This window comes from Phacochoerus africanus, chromosome 3 (genome assembly GCF_016906955.1).
Source record: "Phacochoerus africanus isolate WHEZ1 chromosome 3, ROS_Pafr_v1, whole genome shotgun sequence".
Classification (NCBI taxonomy): Eukaryota; Metazoa; Chordata; class Mammalia; order Artiodactyla; family Suidae; genus Phacochoerus; species Phacochoerus africanus.
In genome coordinates, this window is record NC_062546.1 from 132,769,420 (window position 1) to 132,797,106 (window position 27,687).

The window sequence follows — 27,687 nt, forward strand, 5'->3', positions numbered from 1 at the left end:
TAGCTTTATTTCAACTGTGGTGACACCTTTAAATCCCTGCTCTCCACTTATCCATTTTAGCAAGCTTGACCCTATCCCTGCCCCGCACTCCAGGCTCTACCCTGGAGTCCAGCTCACCTGAATTACATACTCTTCTCCTAAAAAAGCCCATATATTCTATCTTCGAACCTCTGCTGTAATGTTCCTTCCGCCTGAAATGTCACCTTCCATGATGCAACCAGCCATCCCGGCTCCCAAGTTAGAAATCTTGGCATCGTCTTTAAGGCATCCTCCGCCCTCTCCTTCCACATGCAGTCACAAAATCTTCTGGAGGACCCAGCCCTCTGGCAAACTGATGAAAGCTATGAAGCCCTCCTCAGGAAACAGAATATATGCAACATCTTACATATAATTTTAGGGGCTGTATGCCCTCCAATATAAAAATGAGGTTGTTCCTCCCATCCACAATGTCACTGCCTTCTTTTGGGTCCTCACCTTTCTGAGAGCTGTTTTAGGTGCTGGTTTCCCCAACCAGCCTCTCCCCAATGGGCAACGGTGTACCCCCCATGCCACTGGTTTACTTCCCACAGAATTCGGTTGGTTCCAAAATCCACTTAACTTATGCTACACACTCAATCATTGTTTGACTCAATGTTTCTGAATCTTTGTTAAAGTTTCAGTTAAATAAAAGTACATACCCACTCCCTCCCAGCTGGTTTGTTGCATTTCACTTGTATAACGGAGAATACAGACAGAGAAATTAGAGACAACATTATTTCTAGAATATTTAGGTAGGGTTGGGTTGATCATAAACGGTCTTCCAAAAGGGTGATTTTGAGGCAGTTCCCATCTTGTCTTAGAGCTGCAGGAAATTCTGGGTGTTGGGAACAATATGTAGAAAAAAAGGAGTCGTGAGAATCTGAGATCTTATAAAACAATGTGCTACATATCTGCACGCAACTACACAGCATGATGCATCAACTAACAAAGAAAGACAGGAACAAGGTAACACCATTTTCTTTTTCTCTCTCTCTCTCCCCTCCCTCCCTTTTTCTCTTTCAGACACGCCCCCCCCCCCACCTCTTCCTTCCTCCCTTTAGCACTCTCTCCGCTTTTCACTCCACAGTTGGGCAGCCTCAACAGAGCACACCTAAAACTCCCCTGATATACTGAAAATCCCCCTGGGTTACACAGTAACAACAGCTTTTGAAGTGCAGACATTATCTATACCGTTTCTTACAGAGACTTCCACTGTTCCATTATAAATTACAGCTGCCTGTAAGGAAGCCACACCTCTCACCCCACTGCCCTTTCAAAAAGCTACACTGAAAAGGAAGTGTGTGATGGAGACAATCATAAGTATTTATAATAAATAAAATAACCCCAAAGGATTATGACATGAGTAGTAGAACAGTCTCAGTTTTTCACGTTTAATACAGAAATTATATGTGGTTGAATTTGTCAGCAAAACAGCTGTATTTAAATGCAGCTATAGGTCAAATGACAACAGAGAAAACAGCAGGAATGCCTCAATATTTAGAATAACTACTTTCCTGAAAAGTAACCTAACATATGAAATTCCATAGATATTTTCTCATTACTGACTCATAGAAATTGGTGTCCTAAAAAATGTTTTTTTAGAAAGTACAGAATTCCTGCTTAGTATATATAAAATAGGGAAAGACTAAGTTCATAAATATAAAAATTATTTGTGAGAAATAGGTGATTTCCAAAAACGTGACACAGGAATTTGCAATAAAAATAAAAACAGAAATGCATAAAAAGTAGGAAAGGATCACATCCTAAAGCTCCAGCACAGAAACAAGGAACACTTACATGCGATGCTGAAATTCTCAATAACAAGAGAATAGGGATTTCACAGCAATTTTTAAATATTAAAAATAAATAAAAATACAATTTTCTACTTTTTTTTCCACTTTATATTTTTTCTTTATAACCAAAGGACTGTATGGTCATGTGGGGAGCAAGGGGTCCTGGAAGGCTGAAAAATTAATATAAAGAGAATAAGGAAAAATAAGTTAGTCATGATTCCACCCAGCAAGAGAGGAAAACACTTGTTAACATTTTGGCATATTTCCTTCCAGTCTTTTTTTTTTTTTTAATGCATTTTTGAGGCTGTCTTCGTAGGCACAATTAACAAATACAAATACAAGTTTTCCTAGTTTGCATTACATTTTTTTGGTAAGTCCATATGTTTAAATGAATAATGTGGAGCCAAAATACATTTCTATTTATTAGAGCACTACTACATTTAACACCAGGTTTTGTTGTGGCTGCTGCCATTTAATAAGTGTTAAATAACAACAGCTATATTGATTCATTATTTTACTACAGAATTTAGTTTGCTCCCTTTAATTTTTTTACCTTGTCCTAACTCCATGAAAAGCTTGCTTCTTTCCTCATGGTATGCCTATCCTATTTTAAAAATTTACCAAGCTTTTAGAATGTATTAAGTGAAGCATTCTCTACAGATGCGAGTTTAAAAACAAACACCCACCAAACACCTACAGATGTCCAAGAAGGGAAAAAAATGTTTATTTTTCTGAGAAAGGCAAAGACAGCATCTCCGAAAATCAAATGTACAAACAAGACAAAGGAAAGAATTCAGGAAATCATCATGCATATACTAATAATCAAATCTGTCCATTTTCAAACAAATTAAAAGGTAGGATTTTTCATCAATAAGAGTGATTAATGCTCTTTTTTCCCTACTCCAATCATTATAAAGAATAGAGAGTTGAAAGGCTTTCTTTTCCTCAAAGAGAAGGCAAACTCTGCTAACAAGAGTAAACACAGGAACAACCGTTTTAAAATATGATGTGATGCTCTTTTCTACTTCTTTTGGATTTTTAAATTTTTTTAATGTGGTTGAGAGCCTCATTTTCAAGCTCCAGATCCTTACCCTTTTGGAGGCTGCCCCCACCTTCTAAACAAAGTCCATTCTTAGAGGCTGTGTCAAGGTCTCCCAGGATCACACAGAGCCTCCCAGGACCACCCGCTGTTGCCTGCTCTGTAGGGACATTAATAATAATAACACCTTAGAAGGATTAACAACAACAACCCTGTGGAGTGGCCACTATTATCTTTATTTAACAGAAACCCGAGGCTTTGGGAGGTTAAGTGAAAGAGCAAGCAAGTGACAGAGTCAGGACTTAAGCCAGGGTTGTTCAATTAGGTTGAGTGGTGGTTAAAGAAGTTAAAATGTGAAATCTGCACTACCAGGGCTCAAGGAATATGCTAGGAGGCAAGATTTTAAGAGGAAAATATGGGAATAATATGGTTTACAATTATGATGTCTTGTATAACTTGTTGAAAAAGTGAGTTGGGTTCCCCAGAGATACAGGTGCTGGATTTAGCAAATAAAAACACAGGGTACTACGCGATATTTGGGACATGCTTATACTAGAACAGTATTTGTTGTTTTTCTGAAATTCTCATTTAACTTGGTGTCCCATGTGCTGTGTGACAACCCTAGGGCAAAGGCCTTTATGAGACAAACAAAAAAACACTAATAAATTACAGAGCTACACTTCCCAAAGCTGAAATCTGGGCTGTTCTGTGAACCACATGTCTTTGGGAGGCCAAGTAAAGGGAAGTGTGGTGGGACTACAGCTGCTCTTGACCGGGCTTCCTTCTCTTTTTCCTGGTAGCAGACATAGCCCTTGACTCCAGAGACCTAGCTTTCACCAACCTGGCCATTTAAATTCACTGCTTCAAAGTACCTGACTCTTTTCTACTTTATATGAATGCTGGGAAGATTAAATATAGCTGAGGTTGGGAGGGGATAGCATATATATATGTGTGTGTATATATATATGTGTGTATGTATATATATATATATATACATACACACATATCTTAAAATATTTATTTATGGGCAGAGTGCTTTGGAAATGTATTCTCAGAAATTTGGATAAGGCAGACTCCCCTCCCACCACCTAGAAAGGGCTCGAAAAGTATTACCAATACATGGCGAGCCCAGCTGACAGCAGTCTCTGTAAGGAAGGAAAGAACAACAATGAGAAATGTGTTCAAAACATGAAATGAACTATGGAAAATGTAGGGAGATGCCAAAAGGGATGCGTTGCAGAGAAACTGGATGATCACTGCTGGTGAATTTCATACTTTCCAAGTGCCAGTGGATACCTATTTCAGTCCTACTGAATTACAAACACATTGACAGAACCTACTATAGAAACAGGGCAAGACCTTTGTATGTATACCCATGTAATGTTCTGCTCATTTCCCGATCTCTGTGGCTTGAAAAGGTTTACCTTCTTTAAGAAAAAAAAAAAAAATCAACAAATTGGGCCTGGGCTCAGACAGTGTTCTTTGAAACATTTCTCAGAACAACTTTAATCCTCAAACTTTAACAAAACCCAATCTACTACACAAAAATTGCTGTGAAAAGAAACTGCTTGGAGGGGATTAATCAACAGCTTTGTATGTCATCCTCTAACAAGGCCAAACACTGAATCACTGTTGAATTCTTCACGTGCAGCTACACCCAGTTAATCTTCAAGAAAGCAGCAAACTATGTAAATGTATTTAAACTGAGGAGATAAGTACTTCACTCATCAAAAGTTAGCAACACTGAACAAACATAGCTATAGGGTGGTAAGATCATTTGTAAAGAAATGAAACACACACACGAAAAATTCCGGTACTCACACCCCTACCCTAAAGACCCCACTGAAAACCACCAGGCAAAAAAGGACTTGCTACATGCCTCAATTTGTAAACACCAAAGTATATGACTTATGTCAATTACTTCAAGAAAGCAATTCCCAAATGACGTAAGGAGTTGGAGGGGAAAGCAGCTAATAAAAGAATTCAAAATAAGATGAAAATATATACTGTCTCTATTTAAAGGCTTTTCAGCACAAAGCACTTTTTCTTTTGAAACACACTAAAGTATTTTCAAAACTATAAAAGTCTTGATAAATTGGTTTTTATTTTGGTTGTGGGGGTGTTTTCATATAATCAGACCGGGTTTGCTTAGGGAAGCTCCTATATCGGAAAGTTACAGTCAAAAAATAACAGGACATACATGTTTCTCCACCGAGACTTGAACCAACACTCTTTGTCTAGATAGTGCCTCCTGGGTTATCACTCCAGTTAAAGCATCTCACTTTGACCTGAGCCGGGCAGGTGTGTTTCTAATATGCTCATAGGCCTGTGATGCAGGAAAATCCTGTTTATGCTAGATGATGCCACAGATCACTGCTCCTTGATTCATAACATGGGGTAGGAGGGGGCCAAGCGCCACCCATCTCTGCTTTAACTTCAACTGGCTGGCTCCTTTCCTTATACAATGTAGTTTTAAGAAGAAATTGTACAATCATTCTGCAGAGCGGTCTTTTGGCATCAGTGGTGATTCTAAATATCAGGAACCCACATTCATAGCATCTTCCTTCACCTCCAACCTCTCAACCTCCAACTCCCTCCTCACCAACTCTCCTCTCCCCCTCCCCGCAAAGATGAGAGGAATCCTTAAAAAAGACTTTTAGGACTGGCAGGGTGATGGGCAGTTATGCTGATGGAGGAGCTCTGGATGAGCTTCCATTGAGATGTGCATGGAATAAGCAGCCTGCTGAGGTGTGGTAGTTTTAAGAGCTTGACTGCCAAGGTCCAAATCCTGGCTCTTTACTTTGGGTCGAACAGACTGGGTGAGTTACTTAATCTATGTCTCAGTTTTTTTAACTGTAAAATGGAAATATTATTACTACCTACCCCATAGGAGTTAATCCACCTAAAGCACTGCGGAACAGTGACCAGCAGCAGTAAGATGCTCAAAGATGGTTTGCCATTACTAATATACCTATAATACAAGTGTGATTCTGACTCGTATTTCTTCCCAAAGATGATTTTTAAGTATTCCTCACATTCTGTTTTCCTCAGGCAAATTATCTGAAACCAGCTCTAACAGCTGATTATATATTTCCAGATTAAAATCAAACTGCATTATATACTTAAATATACCTATTCTTTCATCAAAATGAACAGACTAATGTGAACTGAAGGGTGCAAGCTTAACATCACAAAATCTTATAAAAAGCATTAATTAGACTTCCCGTTCAGACTAAGCCAGGATGAGATCACAAAGTCACTCATGGTAACTAGGTCCCCGAGCTGGAAGTGTGCTTTCCCATCCCAGTGAATGGCTAAATACTAACAAAAGAAACCTTTGACTCAAATACCACTGGTACCCGGGGTCTTGTGTCTGTATAATGCCTACACATTCATTTCTTTCTTCGCCTATAGAAAAAAGAAAGTCTGTTTGTTTTTCTGATTCAGTCAGCCCTTTTAGTCTCTGAATCTAAGGAGAGCCCAGTGAAAAGAAGAGCATCTTATCAGCGTGCTCCAGACCAGCAGGCTGTCCCCCTCCATACACAAAACCTCCAGCCCCTCACAGCATAAGGCCTCGCCCTCAGAGCTTTTTCCCCATTTCAGAGCTAACACCCTGCTGAGTTTTGACAACAAATAAATGAATACACAAGGCCCTTACATAATTAGCCATCTTTTCAGGTAGGAGGTGGGTTGGGGAGAAGGGTTCAGGAGAATATTTATTATAAATTGGCTTCATTTATGAAGTTGATGTAAGTGTACTGGATTTATTTTAAATGAGGCCACAGGAAGAGTTCAGAGATGCCTGCTTCTGAGTCTCAACAATTTTAGCATATACTTCAGCCAAGTCACAAATGCAGATTTTTTTTTTTTTTAATTAAAGAAAGGGGCTTTTCTTAAGCCAGGTATAAGTTCCATGGACTTGGACAGCAAGGGCACACAGCTCAGGTGTGTTTACTGTCTTTTGAGGGAAAGCTAACAAGTGAAAGAAGTAAAGACCAGAAAACAATACTTTTTGACACTGTCACTCTCGAACAGTCACTGTTTGAGAAAATTAGCACGACTTTCAGATATACTAATGCTAAGACGATCCCGCCCCTCAGAAATGACTTTGAGAACAAAAAGGTCTAAACATAATCAATAATCCTGTGAACGCCTTTAGGAAAGCCACCAGGCATCACCATCATCTGTCATGATCTTAACAGAACCATGGTCCGCATGGAAGGATACAGTTTGCTTGTATCATTATTGGGATAATAACTTAATTGATTTCTCCCAGTGGCTAAGGATGTAGACAAGAGATTTATTATGGAAGGAAAATATCTGCAATTGTGTTTTTGTTTTCTCAACAAGCATCTTGCCACTGACCTCTAAATCAGTTTAACCTTTTCTAAACAGACCTGCACATTTTTTACATAATTTAAAGCTAGGTTTTGTTATTGCTGCTGCTGAAAAGCTCTGTGAGATTTATCACAACATGGCTTCGGTAACCTTCTTTTAAAAACAAAGATGAAAAACAAAACAAAAGGCCACGACTATAAGCTCCCAGCTCCACTCCTTTTCCCGGCAGGGCATTTTGCTTTAACCACTAAAGTGCCTTTGGAGTTCAATCTGTTAAAAAATGTATGAAACGGTATTAAAATAGGAAAAGGCATGTGTATGACTCAGGCTTATCCAACTATCTCTGCAACTAGGATGTCACAGGATTTCCCTGTGCTGCTGAAAACTGAAAACCTTGAGAAAGTGACAGTAGAAGTTCCTGTTTCTTTTTCTTTCTTTTTTTTTTTTAATATATAAATGGGAGGGGGAACGCGCGCGAACACACACACACACACACACAAACCACTGGTCTTCCGGGTTTCGTACGAATCGGGCAGGTTCTTTGAGGTTCCAAGTAAAGATTGTTGCAACCCAATGTTACGACTTATTATCGTACTCTTCCACACACAAAGGTTTCCGGAAAAAAAACCCCAAACTTGTTGCAGAGCTTGGCGAAGCCCCCGGCCCGGCGCGCTCCTACTCTCACCGCGCCCCCGCCCCTTCCCCTTCCTCTGCGTCCCGCCTGGCTCGGCCGGGGGGGGGGGAGAAGGCATCTCCCCGGCTAAGGTCACCGGCCCGAGCGGTCTCCGTGGGCCGCCTCCTTCGAAACAAGGTCACCGCCCGTCCCGGTCCCTCCGAGGAGGACAGCGGACTCCGGCCGGGCGCTGCCGCCCTTTGTAGAGCGGGGCGACCGGCCTCCGCGCGGCATCCCCGCTGCCGCCTCACCTGCTTGCGATAGGGCGTCCTGCAGCTGCTGCTGCCCCCGGGGTTGCCACTGCTGCTGGGGAAGATCATCGCGGCGGGCGCGGACGGCGGGCGCGGGGCAGCCTCGCCGCGAGGGGGAGGGCGTAGGGAGGGGGCCGGCCGGGGCCGCGGCCGCTCTGGGAACTCCCTCTCGCCGCGCGGCGGCGGCCGGCGGGGGCTGCAGCTCCGGGCTGACTTCTCCTCCGCCCCCGACCTCCGGACTCGCCTAAAAGTGCCGCGCAGCGGCGGCGGGCGGGACTCGGGCAGCGCGGGCGGCCGCCGCCCTGCGTGCCATGGACAGGAGTTCGCGCGCAGAGCTGGCGGCGCAGCCGACTCTCCCGGCGGCAGCGGAGGAGCAGCGCCGCGGCGTCCCCACCTACCGCGGCCTCAACCACCGCCCCGAGAGCGCGCCGGCCGGGGGCGGGGAGGCGGCCGCGCACCGCCTCGCGCCGCGCCCAGGCCCACCCGCGCCTCCCCGCCCTCCCGCCGGGCGCCGCGCCCGCCGCCTCGCCGGCCGGCCCCAAGGCGCTCCCTCCCAGGCTCGGGGCCGGGGCGGGGGCCGTACAGCCCGGGGAGCCGCCGGCGCCCCCGCTCTGGTGCAATGGTTGGGTCTGGCTCCCCGCATGCCGCACATTCTTTGGAGTAGCCACCCCCCTCCTCTTTTCTTTTTTTTCCCCTAGGCTCTTGGCCTCAGCACCCGAGGCGGCTTTGCACCCCTTCTCGAAGCCCCTTTTAAGGGCACCGTGTCGAGAATCACGCTAACTCTTGGTTAGGAAGCGAACTGGTCCCGGGTCTTCTCTTCCTTTCATCCTTCCAAACTATCCCCTCCACCCTCCACTCTCCCAGGAAAGGTGCGGGCAATCATTCCCACTTGCACAAACAAACCAGCCTTCCATCGTACCTCTGCAAATCCCCGGTCCCCCACTTCTCACACTAAAATATTAACCGAGAAAACCCGTCTCCACTTCACACAAGCCCCCTCACTGCAAATACGCACTGTAAAGTTCGTACTTCATTCCCATGCCCGAGTTGACAAGCTTACCTTTGAGATGCCAAAATCAAACAGCGAAAATCACTTCAAGCCACCGGTATGGTAAACCTTCCCGAAAACTGGAATAGTGTGATCTTTCTATATGTTAATTATTACATGCAACGCAAATGTTTTCTATTTGAAGGGACACAGAAACTGCAAAACAGGGACAAAGGAAGGAGATAGTTTCCTTTGTTTTTCAGTTGAAGTTATCTTAGGCGTTCAAGATGCCCGTTTTTCCTGGTTCACCTTTGAGTTCCTCCTGGGTCACCCTTGCATTCCGTTGTGTATCAAGCCTACAACCTGTGCAATGCAGAAGGCCTCTACAGCAAGCCCCACAGGCAGAGCCTGCCGTCTGGGTATGGGCCACTGGGGCAGTTGGCCTGTTCAGCTCTTGAGTATTGCAGGGTTGTATTACCGCGGTGAGCGGTAAATATCACAGAGTTCTTCCTTGGCCTCTGGCCTCTAACACCTTCCTGGAAAGGTCCATCTGCCATGATAATGAAAAATCCCAACTCGTGTAAGAAGTAAAGGCACTCCACTTCTGACTGCCATAAGGAAAACAAAGTGTCCCCTATGGAAATCGAGTCTTTGAGCAAAGCTGTGACTACTGAAAGGTTTTTCCAGCAACTAGGAACTGAAATATATCCATCCTAGGTATCCTTCCTACTGCTTACCTAGGGAGCCACCTCCATACTCGGAGGGGCTCCCAACATTCTCCAGCAAAAGTGATAAGAACTAGCAAGCCTCAATTAAACACACACACACACACACACACACACACACACACTCTCTCTCTACAATTCTTTTCATTAAAAGAAAAAAAATCAGCAGCAGCAAATTTATTCGAGGCATACTACTAGGTGCACAATGGGCAAGTAAGCACTTCCTAGATAAAACTCAAAGGAATGTATCTCTTCTCTAGGACAATTTAATTAAAACAATACAACAAACACTCAGTTGTGTGTTGATATTATTGCTAGAACTATCAGGCTGCTCCATGCATTTACAATTGTTCTGGCTTCCTCTCTGCTGTCTCCTCTCACTAGGACCTTCTACCACAAATTATTGAGCACAGGTATAAAATATAGGTTTTAAGTAGAACTGTTCAAGCCATAGATACCTTTTCCTAAGAACTTAATGCCCAAGAGCCCACCAGTTCAACCCTGTCATCTACGGAAAAAATTCCATGTACAACCTCAGTTGTCATGACTGGTCTCTTAGGAAACCACAATCTAAACCACAAAAGAACAGCATAGATTAATTTTTCTATGGCTCTACTCTAAGGTCATGATACTTTGGATATTGTGCTATTCTAGCATGCGAGGACTTGATTTGATACTCTGCAGTAGTTTTACAGGGATAAGACAAGATTTCAAGTGATAATAAAATTTAAATTGGAATACAAAAGCAATTCAAACACCAGATACTGAACTATAGCAAGATCAATAGAAAACTAAGAAAATATATAGTAAGAATACTGAAAACATTAAAAGCACTCTATTTTTAGGGGAAAGGTCTAAATATCAACAAAATGAAGTGTTCTACATAGAATATGACATAAAAGGAGAGAATACAAAGTATACATTTTGAAAAACAATGTCTGCAAGCCAGGGTTTAAAAGTTCCAGATTTAGGTAGGTACCACAAACTTACTTAGCAAAGCATTTTGCAAAGGAAGGAAAAGATAGATTTTCTCCCCTCAAAAACTATACAATGTAATAAAGTCACTAAAGCCCAAATGACAAAAATATGAAACCGTGTATGTATAGCCAATCAATTTTAGATATTCACAAATGCTTAGTTGTAAACGAGCTAGTGAGATTAATCTGGGAAAGTTTACTGACCTTTGAAACAAATACGGTTTAAGACAAAGTAAGGAAGCATTCCAGAGAAACTGCAAATTATCATGGTAAGAATTAGGGCTTTGGAATCTGCCCAGCAGACGCTCACTCATCCTCCTGAAAGGGAAACTGAGACTTAGCTGCCTGGGCGGTCAGACAACATCCTCCTTCCTCAGCTCAGCTGGTGGGTAAAGTGGTGGGAATCTGACCCCAGAGCAGCCAATCCATAGACAGGCCAGTGACCTGTGACATGGCTGGGGCTGAAACACTGAGCAGAGCCAATCAGATGCTCACCCTGGGGAATTTGATTCAGAAAACTCCAAGAGACGAACCAGTTAGGAAAGGGGCAGAAATGGCAAGAGTGCCAGGGGTTAGAGTTGAGGCCGCAAAAAGCCAAAACCACATGCAAGCCAAGGTTATGAGGAAGCAGAAACTATGAGTAACAGGAAGCTGACTGGCAGCAAGCAGAAAGGCAAGCAGATGCCAGGAGCCGGTGAGCACTTGGCCATGAGATGATGGACTCACTGGAGCTGCTCTGGCTCCTAAGACTTACAGCGGTCCTTCCGTGTGGACACTTTACCAGCCCCACCCCTCCATCTTCAGATAGCTGTAGTGAATGTGGACTCTGCAATCCAAGGAAAAAAATTAAACCGGACAGATTTGTCTCTACATTTCAGCTTCCCACTTACTAGCCACATAGCTTTGGGCTAGTTAGTTAACCTCTCTGAGTCCCACACGGACTGCTTTAAGTATATCTATAGTACTCCAACAAAAGTGCCAAACTCAATAAATGGCAGCTGTTATTGTTGTTTTTCCAGGTTTTATAGTGGTAGTTTGTAGACTTAAGTGGGTATACTGTGTAAATATGCCCTGATGTGAGTCAGGCCAGCTGACCATCAAAGAGCAGGAGCAAAGGCGTAGTTGGAATTGACTAGCAGAAAAGAGCAAATTTAGGTAAGGAGACTGCTTTGTTGAGAACTGTTTGTTGAATGGCTGAATGTTCCTTCTAAGGCTGTGCATACCACACACTTAACTATAAGAGGTTTTAATAGAGCCTGGCAGAAGATCTGTTTCAAAAGCCTAGGTGACCTCAAGTTTTTCTCCCACCTTTTTTTTTTTTTTTTGGTCCTGTTTCCTTAGAAGAAATTGTGTGTTGGACCAGGGCCATTTCTGTATGAATGGGAAGGCTGTGAGTGAACAGTATCAGAGATCACACTGTAAGGAAGGAGGAGGATAACAATGGGGATAAGAAGAAGAAGAAGAAGAAGGAGGGATGGAGCCATCAGTACATTCAGGAGCCTGCAGCCTTATAGAAGAGATGAGACTTGAAGCTCCCAAGTGTTCATATAACTGCAGTTTGAGAATCTGAATTTAGAAGACATTTGTCCCATAGAAACATTTTGAAAATGAGATGTTCATTTATAAACTTCAATCTCATTTTGCTTTGACAACAACCCTATGAGGCTGGAAGGGATATTAGGCTTCACTTACAGATGAGAGGAAGACAAGTTAAGACTAACTGACTGAACCACAGAACTAGGAAGCAGCCAGCAAATGTTAAAACCTAGACCCAGCTAGGGTCAGAAGACCTTATCCTGTGGTCTGTCAACACCACAATGTTCTAACTCAAAACAAACAAACAAACAAACAAACAAAAACCCTTCATAAATAATGCTCCAATTCCCAGATGAGTACTTGTAACCCCTACAGCACCGAGCTGCTATACCCGAATAATGCAAGGCATTAAGTGATAAGTGCCAGCCAAGTGGTCTAGACAATTATGTGCTTTGGGAGTCCACAGCAGGGAGAGATCGATACAGGATATAACATGGGCGTGGGGAGCTCAGCTGTATAAATGTTTTGTTTGAGAGACATTCAGAAAGAAGCGGTGTGCAGATGAGAAAAACAAAAAGTGAGAGAGAGACGGACAGAGACAGGGAGAGATGGCATGAGAGAGGATGTAGATTTAGGGTGACTATGGCTGAAATCATGACTAATCAATGAACACCCTGAAAGTAGCAGAAAAGTCACCCCCCCCCGTCACCATTCCAACACAGGCATTACTGAGCCTCATATAAGAGAGGAGCCTTTGAATAAAATTACTACAAAGAAAGTGTGGCGGGGAACCTAAGCTTTGAAAGAAGAAAAAAAATGAGAGCAGAGAAGATGTCCAATGAGATAAGAATAGAACACCTCTCTCAACAAAAGAACAGACCTATAGCAGGTACTATCCCTCTGTCACTGCTAAAGTGTTCTGAACACCCTTTTTTATTTGGGTCATGCTAAAAACAGAAAGGAATTAACAGGAAAAATACATTCAACATTATTCCAAATTACAATCTTTCATGAATAAAATATAACCACATAGTACTGGTCAGTATAAGCAGGTCGCACTAAAAAACTGTTTACATTTGAGATCCTCTATGTTTAAAAGCTCACAAAGCCTCTAGCTCCCAATGAAATAGAAAAAAAAAAAAAGGAAAAAAATATGAGGTCAGCAGATTCTTTAAATTTCTGTTCTTTCCTGGTACAAACTAGAGTTGATAAAGTACCCTATTTCTAAAGGAACAGCAATATTTTCTATTATTTACTAGTTTGCTTTTGTTAAATTCTATGATTCTTATTCTAGACCTAAAGGCTCCCTAGACGCACATAAAACAGCGTGTATATAAAAACGAAACCACTATAATAAAATAAAACTAGAGCTCTATAGCTATAATCCTAGAAGGCGTACAGAACAACATAAACATAGCCATAGTCTGATGAGTCTTACCAATAGCATTATTCTGATGATTCTTAAACCTATCCTGGTGAACAAAACAGAAGAAATGGGCTTTATCCTACTGCTAATTCTCCGCATGGACTAATAAATAATATCTCATTTACTGAGTAACTACTATATTCCAGGCACTTTCTCAGCATGTTCCTCTCCCCATCTTCTCTCTCTCTCTCTCTCTCTCTCTCTCTCTCTCTCTCTCTCTCTCTCTCACACACACACACACACACACACACACACACACACACACGCCATGAAAGAAGAATGACTAGCTCATTTTAATTATGAGAAAACTGAGGCTCATAAGCTTAAAAGTAGCCTTCCCAAGGCCACAGATCCAATACATAGTAGGGCTGAGGTTTGAAGTTTGGTCTCTGAGTCCAGGTCGCCTACATCCAATGATATTCATATCAGCTACTATTACTGTGAGCAATGGATCAAGTCCAAACCCACAGGGAGAAACATAAAAGCCCAAGCCTGGGTGTGCATCTCTGCGTCACCAAATACCATGTATATGACCTTGGGCAAGTCACTTTAAAAAGGATATGAAATTACATTGTATTTCCATACAGTTGAATATGAAGGTGAACATTCCCAAAATGGAATATATAGATAATAGTACAAATATATATTCTGGCCCAACTTGGCTCCCGAAAGCTCATTTAACTGATGGTTGCTAAGGTGTAAACTCCTCCCTTGTAACCACCAGTTTTATTTTCTGGGATAGGTGATGGGGTGGCACTGGGAAAGAGGCAGAAAGAACTATCTTCTAGAAGCTGAGATAGTGAGTAAGTGAAAGGTATTTCCAGAATCCTGAACTGAAACTGAGAATATAATTCCCATCAAAAATAGTCAGACCATATTAGAGACTAGCTTCATTATGGGATTCACAGATGCCTATAGGATAACTAGCATCCTAATCATCCTTTAAGATATTTCTCCCAGTGGCAAAATATTCTCTAAATTCCAAGCAAATAATTTACACTCAAAAAATGTTGGATATAATCTACTCATAAATTAGCTACTGCCCTGCTCTTGAGGAAGTTAATACAATTCAAGGCTCATTCAAATTTCTGGCATATGATTCTCTGTAAGTTAAATTTCTTTTCCTCTGTTTTTCTATAAAAATAGGTACATGAGTCCTTATTCTTTGCAACCAACAAAATCATGAAAGGGTGCTATACGAATTAAAATGTCAAGATTTTGGTTTTGCTTTGGTTCTATTATACTTGAATCTGTAACTGTAGATCAAATTCTACAACACCATTAAGGAGAGACAAGTATCTGGGAAACCAGGAGAAAAAGGGAAGCTCCCTTTTGCATTTATTGTGGATTATTCCTTTTCTAAATTACCTGGATGGATGCCTCAATCCTCTACCTTCTTTCATTGTGGAAATCTAGTATTGGAGCCTGTTAGTCTCCATTCCTATAGCAAGCCTGTAAGAAAATAAGAGCTTATTTTCAGGATACTTTCAGATAATTCAGTGAGGTTTTGGTGAATTATAATAAAATTACAAATTACAAAAGATAATAGTCATTGGTTTTTGCCATTACAGTTTACCTAGAGAAATGGAAGTGAACATAATCAACTACTGTATATGATCAAACTATGTGCAAAGGGTAAGTGCCAGCGTGAGGAAGGGTGGGGCAGATGTGGTGTGGAAATGACTGATCACATCTACCTCTTGCTACATGACTTGGGAAGAGACAGAAAGTACTTAGGAAATCAACAGAACCTGTGGAAAATTACAGCCAAACCCCCCCCCCCCAAAAAAACCCCTCCAAATCATGAAAAAAAAATTCAAACTTGGAATAACTATTTCTTTCCCATGAGTAAAAATCAACTGCTCAAATGAAAGTTTTGATAGCATAGGGTGAACAACTATACCTTGGAGGAACAAAACCCTCATATAAGCCAAGAATGACAAAAGGTATAAGACATTCCTAAACGTCTGGGAGACACACTCAATGTCTATCCATAATCTGGGATCCACAGCACAAATGAGGATTTAAGGCATTCCAAATACAGAAGGAAAAAAACAATAAAAATGTCCTGTCTCTTTAGTTGCTAAGATTACCATTAAGGTATTTTATTTCACCTGAAGAAGGGGATAATAGAATAATTAATGACACCCTTTAAGCAAACGAGGATGCGGAAAAGCTTTTTATTCTCCACTAAAATAAGGTTCACACAAGAAAATCTAGAATAAAAAGTGAACTTTAATTTAGCTGAGTATGTATGAAGGCGAACTTTCCAGCAAAAGAATATTTAGTTAAGAGTATTGCAGTTGGCTTCATAAGGAGGTTAGAACAATTCCCCAGCCTAACTGTCCTTAAGAATGACTAGCTTGGGAGTTCCCGTCATGGCCCAGCGGTTAATGAACCTAACGAACCGACTAGCCTGCATAAGGACAAGGGTTTGATCCCTAGCCTCACTCAGTGGGTTAAGGATCCGGCATTGCCGTGAGCTGTGGTGTAGGTTGCAGACACGGCTTGGATCCTGTGTTGCTGTGGCTCTGGTGTAGGCTGGCAGCTACAGCTCTGATTGGACCCCTAGCCTGGGCACCTCCATATGCCGCAGGTGTGGCCCTAGAGAGACAAAAAGACAAAAAGCAAAAAACAAACAAACAAAAAGAATGACTAGTTCTGGGTTATCTAATACACTTAACACATGGGACAAACTGATGACAGACCTGTGGCAAATTGATACTCCCCAAGCTAAGAGAAGGCAAATGAGAAAATTCTGATGTTGTCATGACAATATGACTGATCATGACATCAGCAATTCCTAGTTCCAAACTATAAAGAACACTCCCAGCATGCTGACAACATATTAGAGAGATCCTCTGAGAACCACCCTTCCTTCACCTCCCAATTTAATATTTGATCTAGTGGCAGATGTGATGATGTTTCAAACTAAAGGATTATTAAATGTTAAAATCCTGTGAAATACTTCCAAGTTGGAGGAAGCACCAGGAGAAAGAAGTAGATAACTTCTGAAGACATTCTGCAGTCTTATATATTATATTATATTATTATTATATTATGTTATGTTACATTACATTATATTGTTATGTTTTATTATATTATTAAAGTGTTACAATCCACACTCTCAGGGGAAGAGACAGGGCAGGCATTCTCAGCTTTTTTGAGCAGGAGAGAGAGCCTCAGGTAGGATAAAAAACTTGACCTAGGTCATACACAAGGCAGCACCTCAAGGTTGGAAAGAATTATTAAAAAGCCATTCTCCAAGCCTGGCATATAATAATCACCCAAGAAATATTTCAATAATAGAATGAGTGCTACTGTCTCTCTCCTTGGCCGCCATGATGAATAATAAATTCACTGAACCTATCTACATGTAGCCATTTCTATTAGAAGATTCTTTGTTAAACGGCCTCCGAATCTGAACCTATTCATTACATTCCTACCCTGGGACTAGAGTCTATGTCTTCTGTAGATTGTATACAGCTTTTCTCTGTATTCTGCACTGTCCAACTCATAAAAGTGAGCATAGAGTCATCTTATTTTAAGCCTTAACACTTTTGTAAGATTGCTTAAACAGTATGTAAATATCTAATGAGTTAACCCATTGTCCTACATGTAGTAGGCTTTGTTGGAGGCATGAATGGCTGAGGAGAGGTAGCTTTTTACACACACACACACACACACACACACACACACGATGGAAATGATGATTTGCATCCTCTTTTCAAAACGATGATTACATGAAATTAGAAAGAGCTGAATGTAAGAAATGGAGTGATCAAATAATAAAAAGTACACTTAACAGATTATATTAAACATGGTGAATTTGCATCCTAATCTTTAGATCACTTGGGATCCTAAGAGGGGTTGTAATAAACGTTACCTTTGTTATTACTTATTAAAGAAATGGGGTTCCACGAGCAAATGGGTTTCTCTCTTGACCTCAACTATTACTGTCATAATAAATATTCTTGCTCTACTTTTTGGGGAAAAGAGGTATGTCCCATAAATCTCTCTGAGATCAGTCTCCTATAAATATTTGGATATAAGCTATGTCCTACAATCTAAGATGCCACTGATTATAATATGCTTGACAATTACTGAGATGTTAACATTTGAAAAAATGGATAACTGTAACTATAAGACATCACAAATGATAAGATGCATCCTGATTTCAGTGATGCTGAAATGTGAAAAAAATGAGTCAAAATCTGCGCAGTATGGCACACAGGTGCGTGAACACAGTGCATGCAAATGCACACACATGTTCCTTTTATTCATAGCCTAGGCTCCAGAAATATATATATTTTTGAAACACTCATTTTTAACCTTCATAAGAATACAGAGCTACTAAGTGATTACAAGCAAATGACTCACACTCTCCATTTTTCCAAGATCTGATTGTGTCTTCCTAGTGGACACAGTCTCCACGAGTCAGAATGAGAAGCTTTACCCTCATCTCACAAAGGAATAAACTGAGCTATCTGCTTCCCTCCTCAGCCTTCCCCTCCCAATCACGTCATCACACCCCTAGTGTTTGACAGATACAGTGCATGTCTATAGCAAGAAGGGTTAAAGGGAGAGAACCTAAATCTATAGAGATTTATCAGACTTCTCCACTGAACACTTGTTATTAGAGTTTTAAAGGTGTCAGTTAACAGACTTAACTTGAGAACATTCTCAGACTGCTACTTCTTTATCAAGTGTAAGTCACACAAATGCATGCACATAGACACACACACACACACACACACACACACACAAAAGACCATCCAATGCTGTTTTGGCACCTGGCATCAATTCCAAACAACACCTTTTTGCAGGGTCTGGAGTGCCTATTCTCAATCTTCCCAAGACTTCAGGTTTATGTGAACCAGGTAAGTCAGATAATTCTAAAATGTTTAAAATAGACATTAAATTAGAAAATGAATCAAAAGCAGTAACAGCAGGTGAGATGACCCAGTTACAGAAAAGGATGCAAATGGTTTACATTTAGAGCAATGACTCTTTGTAGTTGTTGGTATCTGATATTTCATATTTGTTTAGGAACTGGCTAGTCTCCTTGTATTTCCTCTTTCTTCCTTATTCAGCTTTTCCTTTAAGTCATTTCATTGCTGATGTGAAGATTAAACTGCTATGAAAAGTGAAACAAGTCATTTTATTAACTGACTCTAAGTTGGTCAAACTGAAGGCTGCAGATTATCCACAAATTTCATGTATCTGTAATGTTTCTCTTGTTATAAGAGAAAATTACAATTGATTTCACACTGAAAATTATCTTATGGAAATTATTAACATGTTAAACCACCAAATATATCTCAAGCCCCTAATTCAGGGCCTGGTGCACACTAGGCATTCAGATAATGGTTTAATGAACAAATAAACAGTATCTTCAAAGTTGAAGCAAATCCTATTCAAAAAGATATTATTATGTCCTAAAAGTAAAAGAAGCTTATGATTTTGAGATATGCTAATTCAATAGCCAAATTTCTTCAATATTAAAGAGTATTACTCCATCTTCCATAATTCACAACCTCTTGAGTGATATGAAAATATATTCTATTTAGGGGCTCTTTTAAGAAGTTTTACAATTCATTTAGGCTACTTACCACAGACATCATTAAGCATACCAGCCTATAAAACACTGCAAATCATTGTAGGAACTTTTACCCATTTCTATATGTCTGCCCCTTTACTTAAAAAAAAATCATAATTTAAGTTTTGATAATTACCAAAATATTTAAAAATAGATTATGAACTCCTGTCATTAAAAAGCATGTAGCTTGTTTCATGTTGCCACATAACATTTAAGAAAATTCTATGAGTAAAGAATGGGCAAATTGTTGATAACTGTCGAAGATGTACTTTCTACTTTAGCATATGTTTGAAAATTTCCACAATTAAAATACTTTCAGATGGCACAGTGTACTAAAAACCTTGTGAGGTTGATTTTCAGAGGACACCAGAAACCAAGGCAAATTGGTTTTTTGTGCTCTAATATCTAGAAAGTTTTCTTTTAAATAACTACTTTATCTGTCCATTTAACCCCTTCCTCCTAAAAAAAGAAAAAAGAAAAACATTTAAAAAGTTGAGATATGAGACTATAGTCTGAATAGTACAAGGGTAACAGCAAATCTGTTAAAAAAATGCTATAAATCCAAGTGATTAAACACAGGATTCAGCCAATTTCTACAGTTGACAGTGAAACTACATGATTTCTGAATTAGCAGCACCTCTCTGTCCTTTACTGATTCTTTTATTTTATCATGTCTTTTATCCACTAGTTTCCTCAAACTGGGGCTGCTAGAATCTCTTCTCTCTCTCCTTCCAACCAGTCCTTATTTTATTTCAAATTGTTGTTTATATTGCTTCCAAAATAATTTGTTACAACCTCTTTGGCCATATCTCTGTACTTCCTAAAACTCCCACATCAAGTGTGAATTTCTGAACATCGCTTGTAAAGCACACTACTTTCTAACTCCTTTCTCCCTTTTCCTCTCTTCCAGCTACTATTTGCGTTTTGGCTGCCCAGGAATTCACTCTTTTCTGGCTCAGAGTTTTGCCAGGAAACAGCCTCTGTTTTTCCATCAGCCAAACCACATTCATCCCTCCCTCTGTTTACTCAGTTGAAATCACAGCTCATGGTCCACCCTCTCTTTAGTATTTCCTACTCTTGTCTATTTTCCAAAACCTCTTGCTGTCTTTTCTAAGTGTATTCATGCCTAAGTTAGGTCAACCTAGTGTCTTTATGTTGTAAACTCCTCTACTGATGAAACCAGGGCCAAGATTTACCATGTGCTCTCCACTATTTAGTACACCAAAAGGCATCCTGTGAGAGCTTGGCAAGTACTTATTGACCTTGCTTCACCATAAATCACTTGTTCTCGGCCTCTTTTCCAGTCCAGCCATCTGAGGAATACTATATGTTCCCACCAGTCACTGTGGCTTACTTGTCCACGATTCTGTGTCAGAAATGATGAGGACACATGCTCCCATCCTTCTTTGAAGAAGAAGAAGAAGAAGAAAAAGCATTAAAAAGAATGAACCAGAGAGCAGCTACAGGAACCCAGAAAAAATAAGCATTTAACTTCAGCTCTATTTATACAGATATTAAGAGGCATATCTATATCTGCAATTCTATACTGTAGAATACAATGCTTTGCAATTTTGAAAAAGGTTTACTATATGGTACATAAAAGTTATAACCGCTTGACCTAAGAAGGCTTGGGACTGACTAAATGTTTTCTCAGGTAAGGATATATTTTATTAAAAGCCAAGATGGTACCAAAATCTATTTTAGAATGACTAAAGCAGCTGAAAATTACTTTCTCCTCATGACTCAACTTCTCTTGAAACTCCGGTGGTTGATTCTTCTGTCTTCCCCACACCAAGAGACATCTATCTGCCTCTTCCTTGTTCTTCTTTAATGCAAAAGAGTACAGCCCTTGAAATGTACCCTAATTATATCACCGACAGATTGCGACTGCCGTTTATAGTATGGAGTGGTGGACAAGGCATGGGCTTTCTGTAAAACTGCCACATCTGAAAGACAGCTCTACCACTTGATAACTTAGCCATCTTCACCTAAATCTGTTTAACTTTAAAAAGGAAAAAAATAATAATACCTCCCTTCCAGAGATTGGGGAGAAGCACATGTGACAGTTCCGTGATCATTTATTTACCTTCTATATAGAGATAAATTCACACATAGCTGAGCGCTCTTCCTCGGTGATATCCTTTCATTTAAAACCCTGACCTTACTGGCGGGTCTTTGAACTCCACTCCAAGAAAACTTGTGCATTGGCTTTACTTCAAGACACCACTGCAGGGCATCGAGTTCTGAAATGCCCATTCTTCCATTTATTCTGTAGTCTTATTAAGAAAGATAATGATATTAGATACCAATTTTGAGTGCATAATCTATGCCGGACACTGTTGTAAGTACTTCCTAGGCATTGGTGCATGAATTGCCACACCACCATTATTCTTTCCATTCCAGACATAGAAATGTAAGCTTCCCTTTCATGCTCTTCCACTCCTCTGTTCCATCAGGTAACCACCATCACCTCCACTACCAACAGCATCCCCTCCCCACATTTCACTTACTTTCTAACCAACCTAACCCCCAAAATCAGGCAGCCCAAGTTTGTTCTTTCTAGCATCTAGTATCCAAAACCTTCACCTTGTCTTACAGATGAGCACTTTTGACCATGAGAATTCTCTGTTCCTCCTCCTACATTGTTGATGACTACAGCCTATAACCATGCTCATGAACCTCATGAAAATTTCACTTAAGCTTAGCATTCACTTTATCCATTTCAAGTGGTTCCCTACCTTATTTCCTACAGAATTAATTCCAAACCTTTACTTTTTTCCCCTGCCGAAACTCTATAAATCTCTTTATTGCCAAATGAAGAGCTTATTTGACATTATTTATATGAACTTTCCTCAGTTCTTTTTCAAATATATATACATTTTCTTGGTATTCTTCTCTGCTTAGTAGTAGAGATAGTCCTAGTCCTTTTCAAAATATTAGGTTTCCATTTGAATCCTTGATTTTAAATGAATTTCCCTATTACCTCCTCCCCCAGGCCCCACACCTATCTCCCCAACCCAATCTCTATGCTGGCTTGCTCTTCCTTTCTTCTTAGCTACTTGATTTTTTACTATAAAAGAAATACATTAATATACTTTCCTTTAGAAATAAGAGCAGCAGATGCAATGAGTTTTTCTTCCTATAAGCCAACTTGCTCGAGTCTTCTCTATCCTTAAAGAAGGGAAGTACTTCTTTGCTTCTAAAGTTATTTTATTCCATCTCTCGTTCATTGTCAAGCTCTTGAAAGTTCACTCATCAGTGGGTGTTTATACACCTTCTCTTTCCATTCTAGTTACAGACCACAGTGATTTGGCTTCTGTCCTTACCACTCACTGGCAACTGCCTCTTGGCCCCCAGCCAACATGATTTAGTTCTGTAACTCACTTTCGGGGATGTCTACTACTCTTTTGGTTGTTCTCCTTTGCACTCATTTTCCCCTTGCTCTAGTTTCTTTTCTGTATATGAGTTCACCCATGACTAGCACTTAAGTAATCACTCAAGCAAAGGAGTCCACATCTAGAGCCATTCTTGGCTTTTCTCTAGGGATCTAGATCCGTGGTCCAAACTGCCTTGGGCCTCTGTTTCCCTGGTCAGCATTCCCTGTACTCTCTCTCTCTCTGATGTCACCACTGAAATCTATATGCTCCCTATTATGGCCACTTGTGGTGTACTTTGTTCATATTCACTTGTGCATTTTGGTGCAATATGTAAGCTTGTGTAGAGCTAGGGGTCTAGTTCAATGCCTTGCACGCAGTCATAACTCTACAAACAAAAGTTATTTTAAATTTATTGGTGTGTGAGTGCAAGAAAGAAAGTACCATTTTCAAAAAAAAAAAAAAAAAAATGGAGTTCCCGTCGTGGCGCAGTGGTTAACGAATCCGACTAGGAACCATGAGGTTGCGGGTTCGGTCCCTGCCCTTGCTCAGTGGGTTAACAATCTGGCGTTGCCGTGAGCTGTGGTGTAGGTTGCAGACGCGGCTCGGATCCCATGTTGCTGTGGCTCTGGCATAGGCCAGTGGCTACAGCTCTGAGTGGACCCCTAGCCTGGGAACCTCCATATGCCGCGGGAGCGGCCTAAAGAAATAGCAAAAAGACAAAAAAAAAAAAAAGAAAGTACCATTTTCATACAATTAAGGAGAAAATTCTCCTCATACTTATGTAGCACTTTCATTATCTATTTTGTTTTGTTTTGTTTTCACACAGAAAGTCCTCAGACTCTGAAAAGCACTTTTTCTCTAATGAGGGAAAATACTCTCAAATGCCTTTGGGAATGTTGATCATTTCCAAAGTGCAGGAGGAATAAAAGCCCCATTAACTGGCAACTTTGGATATTCATGCTCTAAAAGGGAAAAGCACAGCAACTGCATCCTAAACTGCTCTTCAGGTTCTTCTTCAACTCAATTTTCAGATGAAAACTTTTAAACAAAAAACTTAATTACACATTTGGGTCTAATTATGCCTACCAGCTATTCATAAACTATTATATAAATGGCAAAATCTAGGAAAGATTTTACAAAATGAACTTCAGAACCTCGATCTATTAAAAAAAAAAAAGCAAAAGCAAAAGCAAGCAAAGGAATAAAGAATTGAGAACTCTGTCCTGGTGTTTATTTTTATACCCTGAGCAACCAAAAGCTTTGGAAGGTTTTAAAACCTTCCAAGAGGATTTAAAAACAAAGGGGATGAAACAAACAAAAAGATCTGAAGGCCAGGAGTTCCTGTTGTGGCTCAGCAGAAATGAATCTGACTAGTATCCATGAGGGTGCAGGTTCGATCCCTGGCCTTGCTCAGTGGGTTAAAGATCTGGTGTTGCTGTGAGCTATGGTGTAGATCGCAGATGTGGCTCAGATCTGGCATTGCTGTGGCTGTGGTGTAGGCCAGCAGCTGAAGCTCTGATTCAACTCCTAGTCTGGGAACTTCCACACGCCTTAGGGTGTGGCCCTAAAAAGACAAAAAAAAAAAAAAAATCTGAAGGCCAAAAGAAAAGCAGTCTTTGGGACTACATTAAAGACCGATTATCAGTTCTTGGGTGGAATATGGTCAAGAAAATGACTGCTTCGTTTCTTGGCATCGGAAGTTAAATTATCTCCATTCATGATAGTACATACAGCTGCTTAAATGGGCAGAATGAAGTGGAAGATTTTAAAGGCACTTCTATCTTTTAGTGGAATAGTCTATAGCCTAAAGTTTAAACATACACTTCTTCAATGCCTGTGTAAACAAATAATTTCTTCCTACTACTACAGTAATTCTTTTTGACCCAAAAAGAGATGATCAGGTCTCTTAAAATTCTCAAAATATCTTTTCTCTTTTAGTTGCCTTTTAGTTCTTTTATATCTTATTAGCTCCTTAAAAGGTAAGATTAAAAAGGAAGACAACAGTAATTCCTTTAACAATATTCCTCATCTATTCATTCAACCAAAATCTACAGGGAGTCTTCTATCATCAAACCATTGGGTGCTGTGCAGAGAGGGAGGCCATGAGGCAGCTGAGGGGCCATGACTAAGTTGAAGTTGGGAGGAAGCAGAAACAATGAGACAAAGGAGTCATCACTTGTAATAGTGACTCATGGGGCAAGGATTTTCAACATTAAGACTCGGGAGTGGAGGAATCAGCTGCCAGGAGATACCAAGAAGTAAAGTGGCGAGACTCAGAAACCATTTAAACAAAGAACAACTGGGAAGCAGAAATGATGGAAGCTCAAGATGGAAAATTCAAAATTACTGCTCTTTCATTTGTGCCTTGAACTGAAAACAATCACCCAGGTGGCCTCCACAAGGCCATGACCACTACAGTCCTGCAGATCTGGAAGCGTGGTAAGGAAACTTCAATGGGTTCTCTTGAGGTCTAGTCTCATAATGGAGATTCTGATTCCTTTACATAGTCTTAGAACAATCCCACCCCCACTAATTAACACAAACGGTAGTGTGTCTCTATTACTTGGAATCAAACGCATATTGCTTAAATAAATACTAACACAGTTGTATAAGAAACTGCTTCTTGAACATAAGCACTTAACAACAGCAAGTCATTTCAAGAGGGAAATAATCTGATGTCGGGCAATACCACCTGCTTATTCAAATTACTAAATTATTTCCATTTCTTTCAAATAATTCATTATTAACAAAATTGCCCTAATTGTACCTACATGATCAGTCAGCACTATATTCATCTTTCTCATCATCCTAATTAAAGTGTTACAACTTTCTGTATATGAGAAAAGCGAACTTCTCATATATATACTGAGCTGTCTCAAATTCTTGAAAAGGAACAAGATATAGGCTCCTCTCCCCACAAAAAAACACATAAAAATTAAACTATCCACCATTAAATTTAAAATAATGTCCTCAAAGCTTATTTCAATGTCTCTAAAATAAACTATCATTCATTATATGAGATGTTATTTGTTGCAAATTCTAAAAAGTGTATATATGATGTATCCACTAAGTAAGTTTTATTAGAGATTCTAGTTTGGTTTTCAAGTGTGTATGTTTTAAATCAAAGGAAGCATTTTTTTTGGCTATTAGAAGTCAACAGATTTTTTGATAAGATGGTCTTAAGGGTTGTGTTATATTTTAGGAGTGAGCACTTCCTGCCCAGATTTGTGCTGCTGCCCCATTCCTGGTGACTTTTAAACAATCTAGGGTCACAGTGGCCTCTCTTTAATTAGTATCTCACTGGAGGGAAGGGAGCATGTCAAGAAGACAAGAATGCATGGAGACATTATAAACAAAGGTCTTCAAAGACAACTCAAGAGATTTGTCAAGAAATCAAAAAAGCCTAACTCCTTCTTTGCTACCAAAGTAAAGCAGGAAATGGTTTTGATTTTGACAAATTGAGAAGGCTGTAATTTTTATGTATGGTTATGTGTTAATTATGGCTTAATGCATTAGATTTTTTAATTTCAATTTGATAGTTTTGACTGAAAACTATGCACTCATTGTTTAGACAACAAAAGAGTGAGTGATCCATAAAGAAAAGTGATTCAGTAAAAACTTTTCCATCTAAAGTATGATTTCTATTAAGGTTTAACAATACCCAAGTTATACTGATACAGTATTTTCTTTAAAATAAAGAAGTACAATACCTAGGAGAGAAAAAGTCAGTAATACCTACCTAAGAAATATTTTAAAATAGATATTAAATAGCTAAAATTGTACCTCATACATATGTGTGTATATCTACACACATATACATATGTATATGTAATCAACTTATCTTATGAGGCCAGGAACAAAAATTCTATTTCAATTAGGTCCACTACAGTAAATGGATGAATGACCGAATTTAAAAAGTCGAAAAAAAATTTGCCTGAAACTCAAGAATGACACAATAATTTTAAATTCCCGAGAAGGCCCCAATATATATATATAAACACATGTAGGTATGTTTATATATGTATGAATGTGTCTAGGTAGATAAAGACATAGATTCCATATAAGTACAATTCCAGAAGGGAATTATATTTTCAGAATACCAAAGAGCACAATTCTGGAAAATTAAGATGGTTTTGCGTATGAATAAGCAATGCTTTTAGATCAGTAAATCCTCAGTTCAAAGCACTGACACTGATTAACGGTTTCTGCTGTGTATTATTTACAAGAAATCACCTCAGCAGGGTGCCTGTGTCCAGTTTCATAATCACATAGTATACTCACCCCACAGGATTATGTCCCCGGCAAGTTTGCGTGTTAAGTTGAATTTCATTCTCTTCAGGAAGTGACTTTTACTCAAGATTGAATACAGCTGTTAGTACAGACCACTGTTCCAAAAACACTTCTATGAGAACTGGATGAAAACACCATTTTAAGAATTGCAAATTCACTTTCATTATTCCAAATCTGTGCAAGGACATGGGAGGGGACTTTTTGGTCTCTGTTTTTTAGTTAATTTGGGTTTTTATAAATATTCAAGAGAAAACATGTGGGACAGTTAAAAGATGGCTATAAGACTTTCCAAGTATTTTTGGAGCCTATGTATTTTTAATAATCAGATGACCAGTTTATTTATAACAGATTTAGTGCCCCCCCCCTTTTGCTGTTTGTTGCTTCAAAAGTCAGTGTTAGCCTAGCACATAATTTTTTTTTTAATTTCACTGTCTCATATAACTTGGTTTTCTCTCTTTATATTCACAGAAATGAAGCCTGGCAAATCAAGTGGGGCCTCAACAGAGGAAATGCTGCCAGCTAAAAACACCGGATGTAATCGAGACCACAAGAGACACATACTCGGTTATACACGTCGAACTGAAAAAGAGGTATTGGAAAGAAATGCTAAATTTTCATTGGATGGTTTCATTATTTTCATGAAATCTTACTAGTTTG

At 39.9% G+C, this 27,687-nt stretch overlaps 1 protein-coding gene across 10 annotated transcripts in view; it reads right to left on the reverse strand.

Annotated features, from left to right (window-relative positions):
• RBMS1 (RNA binding motif single stranded interacting protein 1) overlaps nt 1-27,687 on the reverse strand; it is a 217,372-nt gene that overhangs the window by 120,122 nt on the left and 69,563 nt on the right. For 2 of the 10 annotated variants that reach the window (XM_047772724.1, XM_047772721.1), the window contains exon 1: nt 8,113-8,319. The exons of 5 other annotated variants lie outside the window; for them this stretch is intronic. In XM_047772724.1, coding sequence (XP_047628680.1) covers nt 8,113-8,181 — 69 coding nt within the window. In that variant the 5' untranslated portion in view covers nt 8,182-8,319. Of the gene's footprint in view, nt 1-8,112; nt 8,485-27,687 lie in introns of those variants that run through there. 3 more of the 10 variants (XM_047772729.1, XM_047772726.1, XM_047772728.1) reach the window with 3 other exon arrangements.